General features: G+C 29.9%; 1 protein-coding gene across 1 annotated transcript in view; it reads left to right on the top strand.

Moving 5' to 3' along the window:
* Window positions 1–5,406: 5,406 nt before the first annotated feature.
* The window catches only part of LOC129963667 (zinc finger protein 423-like), a 206,825-nt gene continuing 200,620 nt past the window's right edge, over window positions 5,407–11,611 (top strand). Inside the window, exon 1 of the mRNA XM_056078163.1 lies at window positions 5,407–5,578. Within this exon, the coding sequence (XP_055934138.1) occupies window positions 5,539–5,578 (40 nt within the window). The 5' untranslated portion in view covers window positions 5,407–5,538. The remainder of the gene's footprint in view (window positions 5,579–11,611) is intronic.

Raw genomic sequence — 11,611 nt, 5'->3', positions numbered from 1 at the left:
TTGCAAATACTTTTATTATCTCAGATTTATTTGTAATAGCTATTTCCTTTGGTTCTTTTTGTGTTTTTATTTAATTTTTCTAGAAATTACAATGGGAAAAAATTACAAAACCCAATTATTATTGTTGACTTTGTACTTATTTCTGTCTTTTATTAAATGATATGTGTCTCTTGTTTTACTGTTTCTACAAAATAAGAAAGAACAAAATAAAAAACAGCTTTTAATACCGCTGGCTAGATGAAAAATATAGTGGCTTCTACATATATATATTCTGCCTCAAATTTAAACGGTTCCGTAGTTTCCTTTTCCATTTCGAGTATTTCTAATTTTAAAAATTATAGAAATGCAAAAGGAAAATTCTTCTTTCTTTTTAAAAATGAAACAATTCTAGAAAAGATCAAGTAGCTCAAGAATTAGAAGAATTTGTCAATTCTCCAATGATCTATAGTTTTAAGTAGGCATCGATGACATCGATGAGTTATTAGATCCGATAGCAGAAATCATTAATTAATGGGCTTATAAAAACACGTAAGCAAACCGTTGCTATAGAAACAGACATTCCAGATATCACAGACAAACAAATTAAATCGCAAACATGAAAAGATCTAATTTCAACAATGCGTCTTCGAATTTTTTTAAAAAGGTTTCAACGATGGTAGTAGCACTGAAAGCTCCTGCCTTTGACAAACTTGTCTTTCCTGGCTTTTTTTTTATTTTGTAGAGTGTCTTGTTAATCGTTTATTGTTAATCGTTCTCTATTAATGAGCACTCTCTATTTTTTAATCCATTTTACAAATCGAATTTTGTAAATGAAAAAATATAATTCAGGCTCTGTAATTCTATTCTTGATTCTGCCGTTTCTGTTGAAGAAAAAATTCCGTTAAATGAAACTTCTTACATGTTAATTGAAGAGTCGTTTTATTAGGTGCTTGCATGTATTTTGATCATTTTTTCACTTTAAAAATGCATTTATTGAGAAAAAATGGTACAATGTATATCAATCAAAATATTTTCCATCATTTTCTACAACTTTTTCTTATTTTCGTGTAATAATTCTTGCAAATGATTCTCTTCGAATTTTTTTTTTTTTTTGGTCCTTCAGGCCGTTCTTTGTCAATGAAACCACAACTCTTAAATCATTAAAATCAAAGCCGACAGTTGGGATATGACGAAGCAGCATCACCGTAAGTTTCTAGAAGTGTCTGATGGCCTTTGGCAGCAAATTTCTTCAAATCAAACAAAAAAAAAGGCAATGAATGTCGAAAATGCAATTTGGAGCGTTCCATGATTGGGGTCTTTATGCACTAAATAACTCAATAATACTAAATCGAAAACTTACAAAAGGATAACAATAAAGTAATAGTAAATTGGTAAAACCTAAAAACATTGTCTTTTATATATAATAGATACGTTGTGCAATAAAACAGTGCACTTTATTGACACGTTAAAAAAATGTCACATTTTTTTTTATGTAAGTTCGTGGTTACAATATTTTACATGAAAGGAATAAAATAATTGTCGTGAATATAATCCTTTAAAAATCTATAAATAAAACTATGATTATTATTCTTTTCATTTTCAATTTTGTATCAAATCCACTTGAACGAGTGAGCCGCGTATAATTCATTAATCTCAGTTTCTTAACTTGTACTTTATAAAGAAGTCATTTAAGCTCTGCCAGAGCTAAAACTTAATCTTGTCAGATGTACATTTAAAGTATTTTATATTTCATCGTTTGAACATAAACTGAAGCGAAATAAAAAATAAGGTGTCATTACATTAATTCCTCCAGATGTAAAAAAAAATATTAAAAATAAATAAATAAAGGAACTAATTGTGAATTAAAAAAAAAACTACATCGTCCTCTATCTTGATAGCTTCTTATTCAATTAATATAATCTGAGACTTTCCTAAAAATTGGAAACATTTTTTTTATGGTTTTATTTGGTTTTTTTTAATTACTTTTTCTTCTGATCTTCTCTTCGAAAAAGGTCACTTTTCCAGAAGGAGTATTTTCTCGAAAATTTCTCGTATATTGTCTAATAAATGTATTTGTGTATTATTAACCGCAATTCATTAAAAAAAAATAATAAAGAAGAATCCTATCCGTGATATTTGGCGATTTATCGCTGAGATGTGGTTAATACACAAGAACCAGAACACGGAAGGTGCATTTTAGCCGCCTTTTTTCCGACCAATTGAAATTCAATTTTGACAAAGAACTGCAATTGTAGTCTCAAAATCAACACTAAATTTCATATATTTACTTAAGCCAGAACGTTTTTGAGCTATCGGTTTATGTGTAAGTGGAAGTACACACCAACAAATGGTCAATACCCTGACGGATTCATAGGTATCTGCACTTTAGATGTTAGATCTGCTTATCAAATTTTATCCATCTAGCTCTCTTCATATTGTTGCTATCATGCTGATTTCTATTATATTTGGTGTGAATTCCATATCCAAAATTTATCCGTTTACCTCAAGGTGTTTATGAGTTATTTTCTCAGAGAGTTAGACACATATATTATTAAAAATGTGTTTTTCGGATTCAAGGAGATCAGAAATGGGGAGATTCGATAAATATAATTGGACTCTTTGTATTCTTCGTATAAGTGAAAGTAAAAATTGGTCTTGATCTTAATTCTCGAGGTTGAAAAAATGAAGTATTATTTAAGAATAAATAAAAATCGATATAGTATGTTATAAAGCAAATTTAAATGAAATGTTTTAAAATAGCAGAATTTTAACTCGGTAATGCTAATAGACTGGCTTACTATACGTAGCATGCATGATGAAAAAAGTGATTCAAAACGCACTGCAAGATAATGAATTTAGAGAACAAATTGCAGCATTAATTCTTCTAAGGATGACACATTAATGAAGCATTTTTGAACACAATTCTAATTAGATTTTTAGTTAATCAAAATTTTAACATTTTTCCTTAATAACCAACCACATTATTAATTTCAAATCACATTAGTGGAAAAAAAAACTTAAAATTTTAAAAGTAAGCCTGGCTGATATCAATTTGTTCCCATTCAATTTCTCTCATTTGAATAATTTTAAAAAAATATTTTTAATATATTTTACAATAATACTGTTTATTGTTTCCATTACTGAATTTTACTCAGACGCTTTGGGACAGTATTAAATATATTATACAACAATATAGTGTATAGTAACAGTATAGAATTAAATGTATTATACAACAGTACTCTTTTTGAACAGGTTATTGCTCTGTTAATTAATAATTAAATTTGAAAAATAAATTGAAAAAGGAGAGTTGAGCTTAAAAAATTGCTTTGCTATCACGTTTCGGTCTAGTTGTTTAAGATGCTTTAAATTTTAATTTACTATTTTTTATTGCAATTATTGAAGAATCTGAAAACAGGAAGTTCTTTGTAAATTACCATGATATAAGAAATCTGAATGTAAGAAAATTCTACATTTAAATTATGAAATAATTTGCATTCATTTGTTAAATTCATACTGCCTCCCGTGCTTTTTACTCTATTTGAGACATTCTTTCCTTGAGATTTTGAATCATCATTTTCATCTAGTCATTTTCCTAAATTCTGAGCTATTTAATCGAAATTGTATGCCTTTATCTATAGAATGATTGCAATTGCTATATATATCTGCTGAATGTTAACAGAGAATTTTAGCTTGTCTTTACTACGTGTCCTTGTTCGGTGTAGGATGCTGTGCTTGTGGAAGTCGCTATTACTGTAGGTGCAGTAGATAAGCGTCCATTCTGTAAAGTGGAAATGTCTGTAATATGTCTGTAAATATGTTTTAAAAGTGTGTTAGCCTTTAAAATGTTTGTTCTAAAATATCCCATCATAATTTCTGAGGCAACTGGATTCCTTTATGATTCGTTAAAATTCCATTGAAATGGCTACTCCGTCCTATTTCGAAGACATTCAGAAAAATCTAAATGACCAGAACATTGCGATAGCATTGGCAGAAACTATGGTTGAGTCTTAAGGGTCATGTCTCAAAACAATCCCTCCCGTAAGATGCAAATCCCGTCATCAGTAGGATATAGCCAACCCTAAACTTACGAGAAAACCAACCACCATGCCGGAAGCTTACCATCCCTATTTTTGAGGTGCCCTCTGGAAAGATCCAAACAAAAGTAAGGAAGTTTTAGGATATCATCCAATAGCAACTCTTTCATAACTAGAACGATTAATCAAGCCGTCTGTCTCTAATTTAAAGATTATAGCCGTTTTGGATCCATACACAATAAATCTAACAAGAATTCTAGATCATCACCTTTCCCTAACACAAGGTTTAGTTAAAAATATATGGCTTTGTATCTCAATCTCACAATAATTTAATAAGATCCTCCATAGTCAGTGACAACCTAATTTGACAGCACTAGAATCTTATAAGGGACCTCATAACCTGCCAATGGCATGTGGCCTGTGTATAATTGCAAGAGGCTGAAAACTGACAAGAATTTAGGAAAGCTATTTTCCTATTCTTCTTCTTAGCTATAAGTCAAGAGAATCTGTTAAGGAATGGTCCCAATTAAATGTATCAGAAATTAACTCATATATTCATATTTTTTACAGCTCGATCTTGAACCCTGGTTAGATTTACCTTCTGAATTTTTTAAATTTATTATTTATTTTTGAACCATTTATAGAAAAAAAATTAAAATTCTGTACAAACCGACTGACTAAAAATAAAAATAAAAAATTCTGCACTCATTTAAAAAAGTATAAAATAAATACATTTAATAAATTTAAGTATGCATAAATTTTTCAATTCGTTTTAATTCGCTTCAAATTTGAAAATGTGAAAGAGTGTACCCTCCCCTTGCAATGATACTAAGTGGTTAGCTAATGTTGTTGTCAAACGGGCCCTGTACTTTCTAAGACAGACTTTAACTCCATAAATCGGAATCAGTATCTATTTGAAAATATTAACTAAGTGCGAAATAAATATGCTAATATCTTTCGTTATAAACATTGAAAGCAAAATGTAAAATATTTAATTAACCCTTTGATTTTGACAGTTTGGACAATCAAAATTACCCACAACGGTCTCGAGACGAATGACATCACATTCCGATTAGTGACGTCACCATTACGTAGCTAGGTATGATCCCCACCGTTTAGGCGAAAACGATGTCCGCCGATCAGAGAAGAAAAGGCTCGTGTCTGTTTTTCCACCTCATCCAGAGAGTGAGAGCGACATGAAAAAATAAAGGAGGGGGGGGGGGCACCTCGTCGCGGAAGAAATGGAATCGAAGGGTTGTATCGCACGTGCGCGGAAGGAATCCCCCAGGGGTGGGAAGGGAAAGGAGGGGGTCTGGCATTGCGCAAGAAACGATCGCGCCTCGCAGAAAATCGTCGGGCGACGGTGTTGTGTTTCGTCGTCGTAAAAGAGAACGGACGTTTCCCCATGCAGACAGCGGCTATTTCTTGGGGTTGACAAGTGTGCCGACCACTGCCGCAGACGATCGGGTGCGCGCGTGACTTTTTCCCGCCCAGGAAAAGTTTCGCTTTTCTCCAACTGGCAACGATGTCCAGGAGAAAACAGGCCAAACCCCGCTCTCTCAAAAGTGAGTTGCTTCTCTTGCGTAACTAAGTTCTTTTCTTTACTTTTAACCCTTTTCTTTGTTTCTTCTAATATTTGAAATTTCACTTGGAGGACAGAGACGATTAATCGAAATTAATTTGATTATCCGAACTAATGGGAATATACAGTTCGGATTGGAAATGTTGGAATAATAGGAATTAAGAAGGTACGAGAAATTCCTCAAAATGCAGACACTTGTTTTGACATAAAATACACGAGGTAAAAAAGAGAAAGAGACAAAAAAAATTTCAAACAATACAATTTTTAACAAATTTTTTTTTCTTTGATTTTTTTTTTTTTTTTTTTTTTTTGCTTTGTTTCTTTTCAACGGTGATATGAATTAATTTACGAACAAATTCCGTAGCTTTCACATAAATAATAATACAAAGTTCACATATAAATGGTAATAAAAATTTAAAAAAATCAATCATTTATTACTGAATTCCAGAAAAAAGAAATTAACTTATTTGTTAAAGCTATGAAATAGTTTGAACTCGTATGGCTTCTTGAACTCCCCCCCCTATAAATTTAGAAAAACTGATATACCTGTATATACCATGCTGACGTTCTGAAAATTCATACAAGCGACCTCAAAATTCATGAAGAATCAAGACCCTTAATCCACTTATTTAACAATTTATGAACTTCTAATTTGATAACAAATTCTATTCGAGTTTTCTTTCTTCGCCTATTATATTCTGTGTCCGTGGTTATATTCTTTCTCTACGACATTTGTATTCTACTCCGATTTTCATACCCCCCTCTCTCACATCAATGATTATATCATCTCTCTTTATTGATGGTATATGCTCTTTCTCTGTTGTCAATGATTTTACCATTAGAAAGAACAAAACACATCAAATTTTTACGTTAATTATTTACCTTACTTCGAATTTAAAAAGAGACGGTATTTAAAGCACTTTTTAATACGAAGCGAATTGATTTTTTTAACGATGCTATTTCGCATCTTTCATTTTTTAAACAAATATCCAATAAAAAAAAAGATCATTCTCGATCGTCTTGCTGTTATCAAATTAAATTTTTTGTACTTCAATCAATACATTTTCTTGTAATTTCATGCCTGTAAGTGATCCGTTTAGATTTCTCTATTAAATTATGTCTTTTTAAAATTTTCTCTTTTGCGAACCGTTGCTGATTGTGAACTCATTCTTAACCTGGAAAAAATATATAAGACTTCAAATATATTTCAAGTAGGAAAACTAAAAGTCACAAGAAGAAATGGAATGGAGTTTCGTTTGATATTTTTATTTTTAAAATTTTTTAACAAAGCCTGCATTATCCAATCTTAAATGGTACCATTTTGAGTCTCTATTTATAGTTTAAAAGCTCTTGTTCTAAATCATTAAAATATGATTGTAGCTTTTTCAAATTTTTGAAATTAAATTCTATAAATGAATGATGATTTTATAAGAAATCTAATTATGGCCTAAAAATTTTCACACATACAAAAAAAGTCAAATGCCACATACAAAAATTCTAATTTCCCGAACACTGAAACTCAATTTTTTTGGCGAATTTCACACAATTAACCGATGCTAGAAAAATTTTTAAGCGTACGAAAATTACTTAAATTTGCATTGAATGACAAAACAGCATTTTATAATAAATGTTGATAGTATAATATAATATAAAATAATATTAATAACATAATATTAATATATAATAACATAATATTAATATATTTATGTTTTTTAAAAGTTTTAAAACTTTTAATAAGTTGAATCAATTTTCTGAAGTTTTTAATTCGCTAAATCAACTTGTTTGTTCCATTAGAAAAAAAACTTCTTGTTCATTCACTTTAACATTTTATTAATTATAACCAACTCTATTAAATTAAAAAGTTTTTTCTCGTTCTTATCAATAAAATTATAAGTTTTGATAAATGATAAATGTTGGATTCTTTTGTCTTTATAAGTTCAAAAAACATGTTGTGAATATGTATAGGTTCTGTAAACGTTTTAAAACTTGTAACAAATTGAACTTTCTGAAGTCTTTAATTCACCTAAGCTAACGTTTATCATTAGAAACAAGCTTACTAATTCAATATCTTTAGTTTTTCACTAACTATCGGTAAGTTAAAAAAAAAAAAAAAAAAAAAAAATCTATCGGCAAGTTTTTACTTTCTAGTATATGTAGTTTAGAGAAAGTGTAGTCTTCCTGAAAAAGTTCGAACTCGAGATTTTGTGGAATTTTCATGTTTAAGGCCTCCCTGAGTTCGAAAAACACATTTTTGGAAAATGTCCGTCTGTCTGTTTGTGACAAAGATAACCCAAAAACGATTGGCCGAACAAACTAGTCAGTTGAAACTTGGTGTACTGTCTTTACACCAAATTTGTAGATTTCTATCAAATTTTGAACGAAATCTGCTCAGAGGAAACAACTGCTTGAAATAAGTTAACACGGCAATTAAAAAACGAAGAGAGCTAGATTGATGAAATTCGATACACAGATACAACATTTATAGTGTAAAGTGAAATCCAACAAGGAGTTGATTGTCTGTCGGTCTGTACTTTTAGAAATAAGTGAACGCAATAATTCCTAAATGCAGTGACTTAAATATATCAAATTTGGTATAGGAATTTGTAACTACAAGTGTAATTTTGTGTCAAATTTTTATTTGAATCGGTTGAGAAAAACGTATTTATAACACAAACTCGATTTGCGGATATTATTAATAGCATGCCATCAAATAACTCGCCAAGTATAACACGATAGATTCGGTAAAAATGCTTAATTTATGCCAAAAAGTTAATATTTCGTAACTATTGTAGGTCAATACCATGTATGGCGTTCTTTGGAATGACAAGTTTATAAATGTGCGAGAAAGTTTTGGGAAGACCTCTCAAGATAGTTTCATTAATTATCGGCGATTTAAAAAAAAAAAAGGCATTCTCTACCAATACAAATATCAGCTTTAATAAACAATGAATGTCTAATATCATAAGTACTCATCGCTTTTTTCGCAGAATACAAAATACCGCCATTGCTTATATTCCGAGAAAAAATTTCGCAAGATAGTTCTGCAATAATATAGTTCATCATAGTAATGCTTACAAGAACCAATTCTTGTTGGTATCTTTTGTATCAGAAAGCAGGTGCAATTTAATAGTACGAATTGGTACACGCATTCTTTTTAATTCCGTCGTCTTGTTTTTTGATTAAACGCGTGTCGAAACAGGTTTGCTTTACATTAGTAGCGTAGAAAATTCCAATGCAGTCTTGCAAAACGCTGGTTTGTGTGTCCATTTGCTGCAAGAAGAAAGGAGTCATTGTAGAAGTTGGTTATTCTGTTTTCCACCTAACAGTTAATTAAAAACTAGTTTTGGTTAAATATTTTGCATAACATGTTTTTAATGACTTCCTCGACAAAATATTTTTAAACTGGAAATTTTTATAGGCACATGATTTATACTATTTTAGAAGCCTTGCACCGTTCTGCTCATTGTGCTATGCATATCTTAAATTTGTTCAACCGCTTAACTGTTTTATTTTCTTTACTATCTAATAAAATGACACCTTCTATTTTGAGAATATTTTCTTATTTTGATTCAAATGGAAATCCATTGAATACTTGACTTATCTATGTATTCGAAATAATTTTAATATTGGATTATAATTGTTATGAATGGTTTATTTTTTGCTTACAACTATCAAAATTCGATAAATTGATGCACGTATGGCACTCGGGCAAAACAGTTAAGCGGTTAAAGACAGGAAACCATCATCTAATTATATCACAGGAAAGGGCAGCATTGTTTGTAAATGGACTCACTTAAAAAACTTTTTCCGCCATTACTTGATTATGATTCAAATTACAATTGCTTACAATTGATTTCAATGCCATTTAAATGTATTAAACCCAATAATATCAATTGTTTTAACTATAACAAAATCCACACTCAAACATTTTAAAGATTATTCTGATAGTTGGTAAAATGAAAATCTAAACAAATAGAAGTATTCTTTTTTAGGGAGAGAAAAATAAGATTTCATTTGTCCTTACCAAGATGTGAAAGATCGCGAATCAGGTTTAAAAAAACAACTTTTGATCACCTTTTAATTAGAAATAAATCTTTTGTATATCAATCGTCGTTTCAAAAAGACGAAATTTAGAAATTCAAATTTGATTGCTTCAAAAATGACACAAACGTGAGATGTTATGATGCATTTTGCATGTAATTTTTAATAAAATAATATTTATTCATTCTTGATTATAACTTGATCTCAAGAATGTTTCATTGCTTTTAAGAACAAACGAATCGTTCCGGTTCTAAATCGAGTTTCTCTGTTTCCTTGTCATTTCCACTCATAACATTTCATCCAATTTAATTGTAATTTTGATTTCATTACCATTTTGATGATTTTGGAATTCTTTTCATTTATAGTCAACAAGTTGTTTCACAATTTTTTCTATTTAAAGGTAAAGTATTAATCATTGCTTATAATGTCCTTAAGGTCAATATTTAATCTTAAAGTTGCTGACGATTTTTTTTCCATCTTAATTATATTTTAATATTTATTTTGAGAAGCAAAATTGTTACTCAGAAAAATATTTACTTTATAAATTTCTTCGGTTTAAAAACCAAATTAAATAATCAGTCTGCTTAACGTGGAGCATTTCTTTTATGCAATGTGATGAAAGTGAATAAAAAGGTGAGTGAAATTTCTTTTTACTTTCTGATTACCTCTTTGTCTGCTAATGATAAATAAAAGTGTGTTTGCGCGTCGGTACTTTACATACCAGATCATTTTGAAAACAAGTCTTTAAAAGGTAAGAATCTGCACAGTTTTTTTAAAAAAATTAATTAATTACAAATTGGGCGAATTTTTTTTTTTTTTCAACATAGCTTTTGAAAAAAATTAAGAGGATGAAATTAAATTTTTTATTACCATAAAATTCAAAACATTATCCTTTCAGTGAGGTTAATTTTCTTACCATACTAGATTTTTCTGTTTTTAATTATTTTTTTTTAAATTATTTTATAGCAATATATTATATAGCTGTAAAATATGGTATATTTGAATAATCGAAACCATATTGTTTATAAGCCATTAGAGCGAATTGAAACTCAAATCGCTCAATGTTTGCTACCAATTTTCATCCTTGCTTTTTATTTTCTCATATGTAAAGTAAACAAAGAGAAAATATTGAAATCGCCAAAAAAATTAGAACTGGGGATTTTGAAGAATTCATTTCACACCTCCACGCGTTCGAAAAACACATTTTTGGTATTATATCTGATTATCTGTAAACATAATAACCTGAAAATACTTTGAGCCGGATGCGTGAAATTTGTTACAGGTGGTCTTTATTTCAAATTTGAAGATTTCTATCAAATTTTGAGCGAAATCCATGCATCCACCGGATGTCCGAGTATAAGTTAATATGATAATTGCAAAACGAAAAGAGCAAGAAGGGTAAAATTTATTACACAGAAGAGGCACAGAAGAGGCATACATCCGCATCTAAATTTGAACCTTTTCAACTAGGGGTTGACCACCTGGCAGTCAATACTTCAGTAGGCATATGATCGCTATAACTCAATGATTTAAATAAATGAAATTTGGTATGTGGCTTTGTGACTATAATTGTAGTTCTTGGTTAAATTTTGATTTTAATCGCTCATAAAAATATGTCCAAAATACATATTCGGTTTTCTGGTGCTTGTGTATTAACCGCATAACAGCGATTAATTGCCAAAAAGAATAGCCAAAGATTATATATTTTGTAGCCAATGGATCAGCAAAAAGAAGGAAAACCCAAAATGCATTCTCAATTTTATGTTACTATTTGACGGAATGAAACACTAAAAGGATCATATTGTAAAAATGCACTAATAGGGATTGCAATACCGGACCAAAATTTCAATACCGGTATTCGGTATTTTTTAGATCTTAATACCGGGATACCGGTTTTAGAAATTTAAGAAAAAGAAAGAAAACGCATGTGTTTCTTTGTTTTATTTGCCAGTTTTAGTAGAGAGTGTAAATATCA

The sequence above is a fragment of the Argiope bruennichi genome, chromosome 3 (assembly GCF_947563725.1).
Source record: "Argiope bruennichi chromosome 3, qqArgBrue1.1, whole genome shotgun sequence".
Classification (NCBI taxonomy): domain Eukaryota; kingdom Metazoa; phylum Arthropoda; class Arachnida; order Araneae; family Araneidae; genus Argiope; species Argiope bruennichi.
Note: the sequence above shows the minus strand (reverse complement) of the source record. Positions and strands in the feature narration are given on the sequence as shown.